At 40.1% G+C, this 17,960-nt stretch overlaps 1 protein-coding gene across 3 annotated transcripts in view; it reads right to left on the bottom strand.

Moving 5' to 3' along the window:
- Armh3 (armadillo like helical domain containing 3) overlaps positions 1–17,960 on the bottom strand; it is a 208,568-nt gene that overhangs the window by 121,991 nt on the left and 68,617 nt on the right. For all 3 annotated transcript variants that reach the window (XM_069994911.1, XM_069994912.1, XM_069994917.1), the window contains 5 exons: positions 12,958–13,059; positions 6,250–6,308; positions 4,602–4,667; positions 2,515–2,584; positions 1,184–1,244 (listed from right to left, as the gene is read on the bottom strand). In XM_069994911.1, the coding sequence (XP_069851012.1) occupies positions 1,184–1,244; positions 2,515–2,584; positions 4,602–4,667; positions 6,250–6,308; positions 12,958–13,059 (358 nt within the window). The remainder of the gene's footprint in view (positions 1–1,183; positions 1,245–2,514; positions 2,585–4,601; positions 4,668–6,249; positions 6,309–12,957; positions 13,060–17,960) is intronic.

Here is a 17,960-nt window from a genome sequence, read left to right as displayed (position 1 = left end):
AAGGAAAGGAAAGGAAAGGAAAGGAAAGGAAAGGAAGGAAAAGTTAACTCTAACCTACTTATTCAAAACTAAAATTTATGTCATTTTTCTAGACCTAGAAAGTAAAGACTGTATGTAGTCTATATATAATCAGGAAAACTAGAGATCCATTCATGTAAGTCTTCCCTAAATCTTAGACCTGGTACTGGAATAAGGCAAACCAAGCAATCTTTCTGTGAATCAAAATGCTTTCTTGCCCCAAAAGTGGAGGTACGAATTCTATTGTCAGATTTAACTGAGCTGCTTTTAAAGAAAAAAAGGAGACACATTTGGAATCACAGTGATACAGCACAGCTATTTTGGAGTATTAAAGAGAAGTAGAATAAAGAAACAGCAAAGGAAAGAGAAAATCTTAAAACCTAAATTTTTTGTTTAATCTTTAAGTAGTTATACAAAGGAGGTACCATTTAACAAAGCAGCTTATGAATTAATGTATGTTGATCACACCTTCTACATTCTCACCCTCCTTTGACATATTCCTTCCTTTATTTTTCTTAATTTTGTGGTATATGCAATGAATTATTTACTGCATTCTCCTCCCTTTTCCCCTTAAAGTTCAAATCCCAGGAATAACACAAAGAAAAAAAGAGAGAGAGAAAAGAAGAATGAGTTAAAGAAAGGAAAGGGGGGGGGGCTGGGAAAGTGGCTCAGTGGTAGAATGCTTGCCTTGCATGCATGAGGTCCTCAGTTCGATTCCTCAGCACCACATAAGCAGAAAAAGCCAGAAGTGGGGCTGAGGCTCAAGTGGTAGAGCGCTAGTCTACAGCTGAAGAGCTGCGGGACAGTGCCCAGGCCCAGAGTTCAGGCCCCACAACTGACAAAAAAAAAAAAAAAGCATACTCGCACCAAAAACTTCCTATCACTTGGTTCTTCAAAATATATTTTCACATACTCACTGGGCACCAGTGACTCACACTACTCAAGAGGCTGAGATCTGAGGATCATGGTTCAAAGCCAGCCCAGGCAGTAAAGTCCATGAGACACTTATCTCCAATTAACCACCAGAAAACTGGAAGTGGTGCTGTGGCTCAAGTGGTAGAACACTCGCTGTGAGCTGAAGAGCTCAGGGAGGGCACCCAGGCCCATATTTCAAGCCCCACAACTGACAAGACTGTACTAAACAGTAACAAATCATAGTACTTACACATAGAGATCCATAGGAAACTCTTTCATCATATGTGTTACAATAAACTCTACCATCAGGTCTGAAAAAGGAAAGAAAAGAAATTAGAATAAAATTCATTCTTTGCCTCTGGGTTGAAAAAAAAATTTGTGAAATCTATACACTTTGTACTGGGCTGACTACATACACCTGTATTAAACAAGCACTTAATTTTGTATAAGACATGTTTTGTTGGTGGTGGTGATGGTCATGGTGCTTGAATTCAGGGCCTGGGCGCTATTTCTGAACTTTTTTTGCTCAAGGCTAGTGCTCTACTATTCTGAGCTAAAGCTCCAATTCCAGTTTTTAGGTGGTAATTGGAGATGAGAAACTTGGGGCTTTACTTGCCCAGTGTCTAGCTTCCAATTGTGATCCTCAGATCTTAGCATCCTCAATAGCTAGGATTACAAGCATGACCCACCAGCATCTAGCCTTACAGGATACTTTTTGCAACACTGTTCATCACTTGCTACTTGGAAATTAATAAGTACTTAAGTCTCCTACTTCCAGAAGACCTGCCAATAAACCAGATATAAGGAAAATTTCATTGTACAAGTATTTCATACCACTAATGCACTAAGTACAATGCCAGAGGGAAATCATATTCTGAGACTAGAGCAATGAGACAAGCAGAAAAGAAATTATGGATCATATCCATGTAACCGGAGACTCAGCTATAAAAGCTCTGTCAATCTAGCCCATTTCACTATCACGTTGTTTGACAGATACTGACTGAAATGGTCCATGGGGCTTTGAGTCAATAGAGGTTTATTATACAGTCTTAATTACTACTTTTAAAATCAAGTAGACTTAGGGACTAGGGCTGAAAATCCAAGTTAAAATGAGATTAAGAGTTCCAGGTAATTCTTTTAAGGGAAATGCTGAGTTCTGAGCAGTCAAAATTATTCAAAATACAGTCCCTACCTGTCAGCTCTGTTAGCCCCATCTCAGCTTCATTTATTCAGGGGAAGTTTTGTAATACTGACTACCTGATACATCAATTTGGACCAAGAAATAAGGTAAGATATTGAAATCTTGATCAGGAGTAAGGTATTTAACAAAGCTAAATCATGTATCAAGTTTAAACATACTCATTTGTATCTTTGGAAAGGTTATTCTTTGAATACTACCATTTTATTGAGCACTCTATATTCATTATGTTTACTTTGCCAAACGTAACAATAATCATGGTTCCTAGGGCCACGGAAGAAACATAAATAGTAACTTCTCTAAAGAAGAAGCACATTAACCAGAATCTTAATTGTGAAAACCTACCATTACCTCAGAAAAATGTCAGTTTTGAAGATACTCACCCAGTACTGCACACACTAAAGGACGGCAGGGAAGGTTCTTGTCTGCTGCCTTCTTCCTGTGTCTCATAGGCTTCATGTAAACAAAGAAAGGAAATTAGCAGACATGTCAACTGATAGGCAATGGCTCATCATCATGTTTCTCATGCAAAAAATAATTAATATAGAGATGCTACTTTTTCTTTCCCTTTTTCTAGTGGTTAGGGTAGGGTAGGGTAGAGAAGACTTGTTAATGCTTCTTTTTTTTTTTTTTTTGGTCAGTCATGGGGCTTGAACTATGGGCCTGGGGGCGGTCCCTCAGCTCTTCAGCTCAAGGCTAGCATTCTACCACTTGAGCCACAGCGCTACTTCTGGCTTTTTTGTTTTTTCTGTTTATGTGGTGCTGAGGAACCAAACCCAGGGCCTCATGCATGTGAGGCAAGCACTTTACCTCTGAGCCACCTTCCCAGTCCCTTGTTAATGCTTCTAAGTTATCAATGCAGGTCTGTGACACAAATATAATTCACAGAAGAGAATAGCCCACAGGGTATTGATGCAAACTACAAGAGAGCTGATGGATTTTCTTTCATTTTACCTATATTGTATAGTAACTGTCCGCCCCTTTGGTGCTGGAAATTAAACAGGGCTTTGCAATATTCAAGGAAGCCATTCTACCACTGAGCTACATCCCAGCCCTGAAGTGGAATTATTAACACAAACAATGCACACTAGATTTTTCTTTGATATTAAAATAATTAGAAAAACAAGAGGTTATGATAGTATCAGCTACAGAAATAGAAATAGTACTGGCTGCAAAATAAAAGTTAAGTCTCAAACTTAAACTTTACTACATTTTTAAACAATATACCTCCAGCACTCAAGATATTATCTGGCCTTCCATATTCTATTTACCCTACCTCTCAGATGAATAAATCAAAGCAGCACCTCATTTTGGCCAATCAGAAATGATACTATGCCAAGATATGGAAACAAGAGGTTTTTCTTTGTTGTTGTTTTTAATGTACTGTGTGAAGTTATTTCCTTTTTTTCTTTTTTTCTTTGTAGGTTGTGGTGCTTAACTCTGGGCCTGGGCACTGTCCCTCTCAGCTCTTTAGCTCAAGGCTCGCATTCTACCACTTGAACCACAGTGCCACTTTCAATTTTCTGAGTGGCTTATTGGAGATAAGAGTCTCATGGACTTTCCTTCCTGGGCTGGCTTTGAACCACGATCCTCAGATCTCAGCCTCCTGAGTAGCTAGGATTACAGGTATGAACCACCACACTCAGCTCTCTTTTTTCTTTCATTTGTTTTTCCTTTGTTTTATCTTCTGTTGTCATTGTTTTTGATTTTGGTACCCTGTGTCTTATATATATGTTTATCTGATTTGGGGAAGGGAAGAGAACAATAAAATAGTGAGACAAAGGATAAAGGGTGAACTAAAGAAACAGAGACACTCACAAGACACTATATTGGAAATGAACGTACAATTGGGGGTGGTGGAATCAAAGGGAGTAGTGGAAAAAAAGACAAAGAAAAGTGAGGGAAGAATTAAATTTAAAAAATGATACTATATTCTGAAAATAAAAGACCCATGTCTTAGTTGAAATTTATGTTACTGATGAATTCCAATATTACTGTAATGGTCATACAGTTATGGATTTTTTTTTTGTCACTAGTGGGACTTGAACTATGGGCCTGAACTATGGGCCTGAGCACTGTCCCTCAGCTCTTCAGCGCAAGGCTAGCGCTCTACCACTTGAGCTACAGTGCCACTTCCAGTTTTCTGAGTGTTTATTGGAGATAAGAGTTTCACGGACTTTCCTGCCCGGGCTGGCTTTGAACTATGATCCTCAGATCTCAGCCTCCTAAGTAGCTAGGATTACAGGCATGAGCCACGGTCACCCATTACTTGGGCAAGTAACAGCTCTATGACACACAAAAAATTAACCAGGGCTAGGCATGGATCTGTTGAATAGCAGTCACACATGAATCTTTTTGGCACAATTTCCCATTTGCATTTGTTCTTCCAATTTCATCCCAAATCTTCCAACACCAAAAAAAGAAAGACCCAAGATTCCCTAAGAAAAAAACAAGCAAAAGTCACACCTACCATTCTATGTAAGTTTACTCGAAAATTCATGTTATCATCATGTAAAAATGCATTGGCATACTGATCCTAATAAAAAAACACAGAAAAATGAGGAGTGAAAACTATAGATAAGAAACTCAAGTCTGTAATCTATCATACTTCCCATATATGTTGTACTTTCAATTAGAAAGGTAATGAATTAAGTGTAGAACCTTCATGTCAAACCTTACTTAAGGCAAATCATTTTATTTGGGCACAGTTTCCCAACATATCATTAGTTAGTCAAAAATTTCTATGAAACTTAAAGACAAAATATTAAGACCTAGGGACTTGAGACAAATGATGAGAGGAATATGTTTTCCTACTCCCTCTTTCTTTCCATCTGCCCAAGGAGTCAGCTGTATTTTTAACAGCTTAAAGGTTTTCATAGGGACTGAAAGGCCCATGTCTGGGCTCCACATGAGACTAGAAATAAAAAGAAAGGTCTGTGCTCTGCTAGGAATGAGCTCAGCACAACAAGAGAAAATGGCTACATAGGCAGCATAGAAGAAGCAAGACCATGTCTATCCCTGGCCTTGCTGAAGAATGATGGAAAATCAAAACCTCATCATGAACTGGCAATAAATATGGGTGGCCCTTTCCCAACACCTTTCTGAAGATCTGACATGCCTACAGTCTCCAATTACTAGGAACTGTTACAATTTGTGGGAAGCAATTCCTTCAAAGATTTTTCTTAGAAAGATTTTTGAAAAGCAATTACATCAGTCCCATTGCTAATAAGCAGCTCTTCTATAACCAGCTGTCCCTAGCCTTGTGGAAATGAGGTCACCTTCCCAGAGAGAACATAAAAGGGGGACGGAAGTGTAAGAGTTAAGAATACCGAAAGAGGAGGCTGAAGCTATAAATTTAGTTCTAAATTGGCTCCAGTTCTACCACACTTGTATGTCACCAAGATGCAGCGTAAGTTTGAATCTAATTACTCCATCTCCAAATGCCTTCTCATAAAGCTAAAGCACCACTGTTTTTACCCCCAGCTCTTATTGTCTGCCAAAATGCAATCAGTTTTACTCCACATCCCCACCATCAAGAAACCTGATCTCCTTTTTTTTTCCCTAAATACAAAAGACCCCACATGAGCAGCTTCAAGAGGAAAAGACTATTTTCCAAAGAGTTTTAGGTCTCTTGTTTAAAATTTTGAAGAGCCAGAATCTTCCAGTTTTCAACTGCAGCAGTTAATTTATCACTATCATATCACAATTCATTATTATCTAGTAAATGCTGATTGAACCCACACTTGTATCAGACAATGAGAACACAATAGTGAAGGAGACAAAAGCCCCTGCTATCAGAGTTTGTATTTTTTTTTAATTTAATTTAATTTTATTTGTGAACACACTGTACAGAGGAGTTACAATTACATGGGCAGGATAATGCGTACATTTCTTACCAGCATTGCAGCCTCCTCCTTTGTTTACCCTTCACATCCCTTCCCAGCCTCCCCCCTCCCCCCCAATCAGAGTTTGTATTCTAGAAGGATTAAAACAGTACAAAGGGGGAAAAAGTTCTCTCACAAGATTTAGGACCTAAAAGTAATAAAACACAAGGGAATTGACAAGAAGATAACATTCTGTAAGAGATTAGTTAGTACCAGAAGACAGGTAAGACCTACCTCTGCAATACATGTAAGGATAATCAGACAGAGCTTGCCACTGTGAAGCCTGTGTTCATCTGTAAAGGAAAAATAAACTCTATACATCAGCAAAAAGTACCAATAGGAAATAAATGTGTATATCATAGCCAGGCATGATAGTGAACCCCTGTAATTCCAGTACACCCAGTTAGGAGACTGAAGCAAGATGATCATTAAGTACGATGTCAGTCTGAACCACTGCCAGTTCCAGGCCAGCCTGAACTACATAATGAAATTCTGTTTCCAAGAACAAACAATGCACATCATAAAAAGAAACATTTACACTTACTCCACAAAATTTATGAATGAAAATGAAGATACCACTAAAGTAAATCTTGCTTCCCTCCTAGGCAAAAAAACTCCCCTAAAAGATTTTTTTTTCTTAATTATCCTGGTAATCAGTTAAATATGTGCCTGAGAGCCATGTAACTCTTACAATAGTTTCTACTGTCATGGGCCATGACCTTTGCTTGCAGCTTAGCTCTTTGATTCTGAATGGTGAAATCTATCCTTTTTCTACCCCTCATTTACCACCATCTATACTCACCTAAACAAAATCTAGAATAGTTTTGGGCCTGTTCACAGTAATAAAATTAAAAAGAAATTAACTGGAGACAAAGATTGCATACTTCTCCCTGCATTGTTCTAATTGCTTATGACCTAGAAAGATGAAAACTCTTTTGCTGTTATGGGGTTTTGTTTGTTCATTTGTTTGGTTTTGGAACTGGGAAATGAACAAAAATCCTTCTGTATGCTAGGCAAGCACTCCACCATTGAGCCACATCACCATTCATTCATTCATTCATTCATTTATTTGTTTGATACTGAGGTTTGAACTCAGGTCTTAGACTGGGATGGCACTCTACCACTTTAACCATGTTCTAAGCCTTTTATAGCTCTAGTTATTTTTCAGATAGGTCTCTTTTTGTTTTTGCTAATGCTGTTCTTTTTCTTCAAACTGTGATCTCTCAGAGAATCAGTTTGAGGGCTGGTCTCAAATTAATTCTCTTCTGCCTCTCAAGTAACTGGGATTACAAGTGTGAGACATAGTGTTAAATCTTTAATTTTCATTTTGAGACAGGGTCTCATTGCTCTTCTCATTGATCTACTAAGATCAAATGAAAATAGGGTCTTACTACATTGCCCTGGCTGACCTTGAACTCCCAAACTTCCTGCCTCAGCTTCAAAAGTATGGGGGATTACAGGCATGAATCACCATACCTGGCAGGTGTAAATTCTTGATTATTTTTTTCCCTAAACATTATTCATTTAGCAAATGAATAATTACTATGTGGCAAGCACTTGCTAGAAATCAGAATCAAATGTCTCCAGACTCTTAGAATTCACAATCCAATTAAAAAAGAAGGCGTATGGCTGGGGCATATAGCTCAGTGGTAGAGCACTTACCTAATATACTCCTAAACTATGTTGAATTATAACCCTTTGTACAACTACTTAAAGATAATAAAAATACAATTTAAAACAACAATAATAATGATAATGTGATTCGAGCAGCCAAGGGCTGGTACAGTAGATCAGATACTAAAGAGCTGGTGGGCCAGTAAAGCCACAATGGGCATGTCTGAAAATAATTCTTTGTCATGGCCTTTGCAGTATTTAAGTTGGTTACTGGCAAAAACCAAACCTTGCCTCAGTTCACAGGCTAGGTTTGGTCTTTTGGCTTCAATTCTATGGATGATGTAGTGACCAGAGCAAAGAACCTTATATAATCACAAGAGCTAAAAATGAGTTTCAAGAGCCTCGATTCACTGTCTTATATCAAGCAGAACTAAAAGTTCATTTTTTTTTCTGAGTCATATCCATGCAGCTTCTTTTTTGTATGGTTGCTGCAATATTTCTAGAGAAAGGAAGAGGTTACCCATTTCCATAAAGAAGGAATCGCCTCAGGAAATGCTTATACACAAGAGTCTTGTTATCCTTGCCTGCCAGATTTTACCTGCTAAGTCTAAAGTTCACCCACCTCAGTAACTCCTAATGGAGTTACTATGACTATTCTATGTTAGGAGTCTGGGACACGAAATATTTGCATCCATATAAATCCTAGGTGTAATTTTCTCCCTTGAAAGAACACATTTGCAAGACAAGAGAAGAAAAAAATCTAAGTTTGCAAAGGCAGAAATTTCCAAGAGCTATTGCAATATGTCTGAATATAACATGGCTTAAACTCACCCATCCAGACTCCTTTCAGTTCTGGTAATTCTTCATTTCCCCTATTTATCTTTTAGCTCTCATCTCTATTCACATTTTCTTTGACTCTGAAAACCCCTGAATTTGGTTTTACCCTCCTTTCAGATCCATTCTAGAATACCTGAAAATCCTCATACCAAAAACTCACTTAATTTGGCAAATAAAAACCTTCTAGAGCAAATATTAAATGCTAAAGAAAACCTTAAAACACCTCACAAGGGCAAGTAAGGAGAAATTACAGCAAGTAAGGAGAGATTAATGTACCTGTCTATAAGTGAGAAGCCTTGAGTTCAAACCTCAGTACCACTACATAAAGAAAAGAAGTCAATCCTATTTTAACAATTTTTTCTTTTTCTTGTTGATTATCTTTAAGTAGTTGTACAATTCAATGTATCAGTTTATAAGTACAATGCATAGGAATCATTGTTACCCTTTGCATCACACACACACACACACACACACACACACACACACACACACACACACACACACACACACACACACACACACACACACACACACACACACACACACACACACACACACACACACACACACACACACACACACACACACACACTCTTTTCCCAACCTCACTTACCCCCCTAAGTGACATAGTTCCATTTTCACATATGTATAATTTTGTTTCTACAATGGAATCGGCTGCTCCCCTATCCTTTTGCTAGTATTAGAGTTTTAACTGAGACTATGTTGCGTGCTATATAGGTGCTCTACCCCTTTAGTTATTTTTAGATAGGATCTTACATTTTTGTGCTGGAGCCAGCCTCAGACCCCTCAATACTTCTACTTAAGGATTCCCACCTGTCTAGGAACTCAGAGCATACCCCATTCCCAGTTTATTGATTGTGACAGGGTCTCAATAACTTTTTGCATTCTGTCCTCAAACCTCAATCCTCTACCTCCTGGGTTGCTTGGATTAGACAGATGAGCCACTAGGATGAGCCACTATGCCATACAGAATTGACTTTTTTGTATCACAGACCATAATTTAAGACCAAACATCATTTGACTGCAAGTTCCTAAAACAGAGTTTTATGAGTTTTACAAATAAGCCTTTAAAAGGAAACATGCCAAATTACTAAGTAAGCCTAGCTATTCAGGAGACTGAGATTCTAAGTGTGGCTATTTGAAGCCAGCCTAGGCAGAGACTCCATCTCCAAAATGACCAGCACAGGGGTTGGGAAGGTGGTTCAGTGATAGAGTGCTTGCCTTGCATGCACAAGGTCTTGGGTTCGATTCCTCAGCACCACATAAGCAAAAAGAAAAAAGCTGGAAATGGCACTGTGGCTCAAGTGGTAGAGCGCTAGCCTTGAGCTGAAGAGCTGAGGGACAGCACCCAGTCCCAGAGTTCAGGCCCCATGACCGGACCCAAAAAAACAAAAAATGATGAGCACAAAGCAAGGCTGGAGGCATGGCTCAACTAGTGAAAGAGCAGAGCAAGCAAGCTCAGTGAGTTTGAGATCCTGAGTTTAAACCCCAGTTCCACCATTAAAAAAAAAAAAGCTGGGATAAATGCTATTTATATGCAATATCTAAGCACTCAAATTCATTTAGCCAGAAAGCAGAATTTTGGTTGTCAGGGACTTGGGGAGATAAGATGGGTACTGAGTGTTACTATTTAATGGGTACATAATTCTAGTTTTGCAGGAAGAGAAAAAGTTCTGGGGCTGGGAAGGTGGCTCAGTGGTAGAGTGCTTGCCTTGCATACCTGAGGCCCTGGGTTCGATTCCTCAGCACCACATAAGCAAAAAAGAAAAAAGCCAGAAGTGGCGCTGTGGCTCAAGTGGTAGAGTGCTAGCCTTGAGCTGAAGAGCTGAACGACAGCGCCCAGGCCCAGAGTTCAGGCCCCACAACTGGACCAAAAAAAAAAAAAAAGAAAAAGTTCTGGAGAGGGATAGTGGTGATGGCTGTAAAACAATGTGAATGCTTTTAATGCCACTGAACTGTACAATGAAAAGTAAAGGCAATGGTCAATTTACTGTATGTATACAAAATTAAAATTATAGAGCAAGAGGCATGGTCCAGTAGTAGAATTCTTGCCTATCAACTGAAAAGCCTTGAGTTCAAATCCCGGTATCAAAAAAAAAAAAAAGATTTAAGAAAAAATAAAGTTTCTCAGTTGATCTTTTTTTTGTCGGTCATGGGGCCTCAACTCTGGGCCTGGGCACTGTCACTTAGCTCTTCAGCTCAAGGATAACATTCTACCACTTGAGCCACAGCGCCACTTCCAGCTTTTTCTGCTTATGTGGTGCTGAAGAATTGAACCTAGGGCCTCATGCATGCAAGGCAAGCACTCTACCAGTAAGCCACCTTCCCAGCCTTCTCAATTGATCTTTAAAAGCAGGAAAGGGCCTGGAGGTATGGCTCAGCAGCTAAGTACTTGACTAGCAAGGTACAAGGCCTGAGTTCAAACCCTAGCACTAGATCCTTAAAACAAACACACACACACAAGCGCACGCGTGCGTGCGTGCGTGCGTGCGTGTGTGTGTGTGTGTGTGTGTGTGTGTGTGTGTGTGTGTGTGTTTTTTCCCCCTCCTGGTCCTGGGACTTGAACTCTGGGCCTGAGCACTGTCCCTGAGCTTCTTTTGTTCAAGGTTAGCACTCTACCACTTGAGCAACAGTGCCACTTCTAGATTTTTTGAGTAGTTGATTGGAGATAAGAGTCTCAAGAGTGGGCTTTTTGGGCATTTACCCAAATGTTTACAAACAAGACCACACTAAAGCTACCAGCACAACTATGTTTATTGCAGTATTATTTACCATAGCTAAGATCTGGAACCAACCCAGATGCCCCTCAGTAGATGAATGGATCAAGAGTGGGGGGGGAGGGGGAGGATGGGAAGGGATGGGAAGGGGAAACAAAGGAGGAGGCTACAATGATTGATAAGAAATGTACTCATTATCTTGCCCACGTAATTGTAAAAGAAAAAGAAAAAAGAAAAAAAAAAGAGTCTCAAAAATTTCCTGTCTGGCAGGCTTCAAACCATGACCTTTAGATCTTAGCCTCATGAGTAGCTAGGATTATAGGCATGCACCACCAGTGCCCAATACTGGCTCTCTTTTCACATCTGGAATTCTAACAACTCGAGAGACTATAGCAGGAGGATCATTTAAGGCCAGCCTAAGACCTTGTCAGGGTGGGCGTGGGTGTCTAACACATAATTCTCTCCTACTTCCATCATGAATTTCTAGGATGAGTACTAACACTTCTATTTTAAGTGTTAAGTCCTCTGAATCTCACCTCTTCCTACTGTACTCTGCCTAACAGTCCTTTAATTCTCACCATAAGATGATGCTTTCAGTTCTTATTCTCAAAAGGGAATTCCCTGAAGTATGCTGATCCCACACACACACTTCCCACACATCAGATTCTGCATATACTTACCAAGATTTGCTAACACAAGTTGGTAGTTTTTGTAGAGATCAATTTTTTTTCCTGTTCAGTGTGTGTGTGTGTGTGTGTGTGTGCGTGTGTGTGTGTGTGTGTGTGTGTGTGTGTGTGTGTGTGCGTGTGTGTGTGTGTGTTTGCGTGTGCACGCCAGGGCAACTAAGGCTTGAACTCAGGGCCTAGGTGCTGTCCCTTAGTCTTTTCACTCAAGGCTGGGGCTCTTACTACTTAACCCACAGTTCCACTTTTAGCTTTTTGGTGATTAATTGAAAATAAGAATCTCATGTACTTTCCTGCACAAGCTGGCCTTGAATCATGATCCTCAGATCGCAGCTCCTGAGTAGCTTGGATTACAGGCATGAGCCACCAGTGCTTGGCTCTGTTATAGTTTTGAACCCTTCCCTCCAATTTCAGACTTTCCAATACCATCTAATTCCTACCTAGCAGTGAGAAGTCAGGTTTTCAGAAACCAGGACCATTACCCTACATAGCAGGTTCCAATTGTTCATTTGTCAACACCTCAAAATATTAACAGTGCATCCAGGCACCAATGGCTCAAGCCTATAGTCCTAGCTACTCAGGAAGAGGATCATGGTTTAAAGCCAGACTAGGCAGGAAAGTCCATGAGACTCTTAACGCCAATTAACCAACAGAAAACTGGAAATGGCATTGTTGCTCAAAATGGTAGAGTGCTAACTGTGAGTAAAACAGCTCAGGGACGGTGCACAGCCCCTAAGTTCAAGCCCCATGGCCAAAAATAAAATTAAAAATTAAATAATCTTTATAAATATATATAAAAAACAGTGCACTGGCATGGTATACACACCTAAAATCCTAGGTACTCAAGAGGATTATAGGATCATGGTCTAGGACTAACCCTAGCAAAAATTCAAGACTCTATATAAGATAATGAAAGCAAAAAAGGGTACAATATATGTGGGAGAGCACCTGCATAGCAAGCACAAGGCAAAGTCCAAAACATAAGTAACATCCCCCCAAAATGTTCCTCTTTGATTTTAGCTACTTGTCATACCTCCTACTTTCTGTATTCCCAAAGTAGCATGCCTTACCTTTAGTGTCCTGCATGACAATTGAACTATACTTTAAGAAGGTTATCAGTAGATTACTGGTCTGTACATCTGCATCCAGTGGGAGTTCCACAGAACTTATAACTAGAATAGAACAGATAAAATGCACTTAGACCATAACACATTCCATCTAACACTTCTACCCACAGCCAATTTGCCAGCAGGCAAGAAAATGACTAAACATGTTTTTGTCACAACAGAGGGAGTCCAAGTACTTATCTTAAAACTTTTATCTATTCTTCTGAGGCCTCTAGAGCATTTCCTATTCCCTGAAATCAAGCTTACCAACGTCACACAACTATGGTCAGCCTCCAGAAAGTGCTTTTCTCCCAATATCCTAGGAAGTATATACTGATTCCACTTCCAGCTCCAAGTAATCCAAGAGAGTTCAGGGCCCTCTTAAAAGCACTGTGATTTTTTTTTTTGTTTAAGCAAAGATCTGTATTGAATATAAATGAACCTTGCTTTGATGAGTCTCTTGCTTAAAATAAATGAAGAATCCTTCCTAATAAGGAGAAATCTTGTTCAATTTTTGTGAAGTCTTTACACTGGAACCTAAGATAAAGGGGGAAAAAGTTGAGGCAAAACTACATCCAAATTCTGCCCCTTAATCCTCCCCTCCTCCTCAAAGGAGAATCTGAAAAGGAATATCAGATGGTATATATAAGGATATCCTGGGAAGTGTGTTTTATATATTCAACTCTTGTTTTCAAAGTAAATCCCTGGGGCTGGGAAGTTGGCTCAGTAGTAGAGTGCTTGCCTTGCATGCATGAGGCCCTGGGTTCAATTCCTTAGCACCACATACCAGAAAAAAGTCAGAAGTGGTGCTGTGGCTCAAGTGGTAGAATGCTAGCCTTGAGCTGAAGAGCTCAGGAACAGCGTCCAGGCCCCGAGTTCAGCCCCCATGACCAACAAAAAAATAAAAAATAAAAAATAAATAAATAGGGGCTGGGAAGGTGGCTCAGTAGTAGAGCGCTTGCCTTGCATGCCTGAGGCCCTGGGTTCGATTCCCCAGCACCACATAAGCAAAAAGAAAAAAAGCCGGAAGTAGCTCTGTGGCTCAAGTGGTAGAACGCTAGCCTTGAGTGAAGAGCTGAGGGACAGCACCCAGGCCCAGAGTTCAGGCCCCACGACCGGACCCAAAAAGTAAATCAATCAATCAATCAATCAATCAATAAATAAATCCTTGCCCCACATCTGAATCACAGCCTCTATGAACAATAAAGGACCAGAACAGTATTAACTCTCACAGAATATCCTCTTAATGGAGACTTCCCAAGATTTCAAAGCTTTAATTTGGAATTAGTCATCTTGTTAAATGCTTCTACACTGGCTAAGACATAATATACACAAAAGAGTCTCATGATGGCCAAGACAAACTGGACAATCTATAGCTTTCTACAATAGTTTCAGCCATGAACACTCAGTTAAGTTTGGAGTATTACTCATATATGTATTCATAACCATAATGGGTCCCTCTGGAGTTATGATGTAAACAGAGGATGCTTATTAACAATGGGAAACATTTGCATGCTATGGCTCAATAATACATAGCAAGCAACACAAAAAGCCTTATGAGAAGAAATTTGCATGCCCAACCAACCCTTGGCTGTTTTCCCACAGTATAGCCCCCAAGAACTAATAAAAGACAAATCTGTTTTTATGCTAAAATACTAAAAGGTATTAATTCATATTATGGGTTAACAATCTGGGACTGTCATTTCAAACCACAGCCTATTTTGAAGATTAGAGCCCATAATCACATTCCTTTGTCCAATATAAAAAAGCTTCTCACTGGTAAGTGGGACTTTTTTCTACTCACACACAGCAATGACTGGAAAACTATCTTATATAATATGTAGAAATATAGAAGTACATGTATTTTTAGTTTACCAGAAAGTCCTCTCATGCCAAGGCGGAGTTGTCAAATGTCAAGTCTCAACTGAGAACAAATGTTACAGCTAACACTGGCTTTTAAAAAATGGCTCCAGTGACATACCTTTAAATGTAACTAGGCTACTGAGCTGCACTATAATTAAAAACCAAAAATTAGCCGGGCGCTGGTGGCTCACGCCTGTAATCCTAGCTACTCAGGAGGCTGAGATCTGAGGATCGCGGTTCAAAGCCAGCCCGGGCAGGAGAGACCGTGAGACTCCTATCTCCAATAAACCACCAGAAAACCGGAAGTGGCGCTGTAGCTCAAGTGGTAGAGCGCTTGCCTTGAGCTGAAGAGCTGAGGGACAGCGCCCAGGCCCAGAGTTCAAGCCCCACGACCGACAAAAAAAAATTTTAAAAAAAAAAAAAAAACCAAAAATTAAGAATAAGGTTATAATACTTAGTACCCCTACAGAAAGGAAATGAGTTTGGAGAGGAAAAAAACAACAACAAACAAGACAGAGACAGAATTAAAATCCCTTACAAATTAAAATCTATTTCCTAATGAAGCATCATTTCTAGATTTATGGCTTCATTATTCTTCCCAGCAGCTTTTGTCAAGAGAAGTTGTCATTTGAAAGTGGGCTGACTTGATCTTCCCACTTGAAAAAATAAAAGCTCACTGGTTGTAAGTAAGCACAAATCTTGCTATTGCATAATCAAGTATGTGGGTGGAAGTGTTCACAATGAACAGTTTAAAAGGCAGTTCTCTGAAGTATCCAAACCCCAAGATCACATGGAAGTGTGTGTGAATGTGTGTGTGTGTGTGTGTGTGTGTGTGTGTGTCTTTTGTTAGTCATGGTAACCAAGCAGGCTTCATCCTTAAAGAGAAAATCCAATATATTCATTGGCTTATTCAGTAACCTGAACACAAAGGCAAGGAGGTAATCCTCACTATACACTTCTCATTAAGATATTTTAGAATTTGGTTTTCAATGCTAAACAGATCCAATATGCCACTGCAGACCTAAATATCAGACCTAAATGGCACATCCTTGCCATACTTCTATACTACTTATACAACCAGAAAATGCTACTGCCATTAGTATTGTAAGAAAACTTAAGAGAAACTGGGCACCAGTGGCTCACACCTATAATCAAAGATACCCAGGAGGCTGAGATTGGAGAAGCTAGTCTAAGAAAGAAGGAAAGGCCGGGCGCTGGTGGCTCACGCCTGTAATCCTAGCTACTCAGGAGGCTGAGATCTGAGGATCGCGGTTCAAAGCCAGCCAGGGCAGGAAAGACCGTGAGACTCCTATCTCCAATAAACCACCAGAAAACCGGAAGTGGCGCTGTAGCTCAAGTGGTAGAGCGCTCGCCTTGAGCTGGAGAGCTGAGGGACAGCGCCCAGGCCTAGAGTTCAAGCCCCACGACCGACAAAAAAAAAAAAAGAAAGAAAGAAGGAAAGAAGGAAGGAAGGGAGGGACAAATCAAAGTTGGATTTCCTAGCAAGGCATCAAGGCCCCTGCCTGAATCCTAGCTTCTCAGGAGGCTAAAATCTAAAGATCATTGTTTGAAGCAAGCCCAGGCAGGAAAGTCTGTGAGACTCTTATCTCCACTAAACTACCAAAAAGGCCTAAAGAGGACTGTGGCTCAAGTGCTAAGAGTGCTAGCCTTGAGCAAAAGAAACTCAAGGGAAGTGCCTAGGCCCTGAGTTCAAGGTCCCGCACACCGAAAAAAAAAGTTAGTTTTTTTTTTCTCAGCTACTAGGCATTACTGAAGATCAAAGCCAACCTAGGTAAAAAGTTAGCAAAACTCCATCTCAATAAGCTAGGTATGGTAGCAAACATTTCACCTGTGATCCAGCTCTGCAAAAGTTCATATATAAGAGGCTCATAGTCCCAGGCAGAAGTAAAAGACCCTATAAAGCATGAGACCCTATAACTAAAGCAAAAAAGGGCTGAAGGTGTGACTCAAATCAGAGAGCACCTGTCTAGCAAGCATGAAGCCCTGAGTTTAAACACCAGTAGCGTTAAAATATAGATTTCCTGTACTTTTTTTTTTTTTTTGGGTGCTGGTACAAAAACTTGAACTCAGGGCCTGTGCTCTGTCCCTTAGCTTTTTTTGGTTTTTTTTTGTTTTTTTGTTTTTTTTGGGTCCGGTCGTGGGGCCTGAACTCTGGGCCTGGGCGCTGTCCCTCAGCTCTTCAGCTCAAGGCTAGCGCTCTACCACTTGAGCCACAGCACCACTTCCTGCTTTTTTTCTTTTTGCTTCTGTGGTGCTGAGGAATTGAACCCAGGGCCTCAGGCATCCAAGGCAAGTGCTCTACCACTGAGCTACCTTCCCAGCCCCACCCTTAGCTTTTTTACTCAAGGCTGATGGTCTATCACTTGAGCCATACCTCAACTTCCAGCTTTTTGCTGGCTAATTAGAGATAAGATTCTCAGATTTTTCTGCTTAGGCTGGCTTTGAATCATGATCCTCTTATATCAGCCTCCTGAGTAGCTAAGATTACAGGCATATACCACCAACACCCAACTTCCTGTACTTCTTTACACAAAATGAGTTCAACATTTGAGGTATAATATCAAGTATTTAATTTTTAGATTATTGTACTTTTAATATTCAACATACCCAGCTTACCAACACAAACATTTTTGAGAGGTTTAAATCTTTTTCTTATTTTTAACAGAAATATCATAAAACATAAATATCATATATACTTATGGGTATCATAAGATATACTGATATATGTGTATACTGTGTTAAGCTCTGGGCTAGAGTGTGACTCAGTTGCCTAGCAAGTACAAAGCCCTAAGTTCAAATACCAGCACCACCAAAAAATATTCACTGGGCACTGGTGGCTCATACTCAGGAGGGTGAGATCTGAGAATTTTGGTTCAAAGCCAGCCCAGGGTCTGGTGCCAGTGGCTCACACCTGTAATCCTAGCTACTCAAGAGGCTGAGATCTAAGGATCATGGTTCAAAGCCAGCCGGGGCAGGAAAGTCCGTGAGACTCTTATTTCCAGTAAACCAGAAAACTGGAAGTGGCACTGTGGCTCAAGTGGTAGAGCAGCTACCTTGAGCTGAAGAGCTGAGGGACAGTGCCC

The sequence above is a fragment of the Dipodomys merriami genome, unplaced genomic scaffold (assembly GCF_024711535.1).
Source record: "Dipodomys merriami isolate MVZ:Mamm:240054 unplaced genomic scaffold, mDipMer1.0.p SCAF_102, whole genome shotgun sequence".
Taxonomy (NCBI): Eukaryota; Metazoa; Chordata; class Mammalia; order Rodentia; family Heteromyidae; genus Dipodomys; species Dipodomys merriami.
Note: the sequence above shows the minus strand (reverse complement) of the source record. Positions and strands in the feature narration are given on the sequence as shown.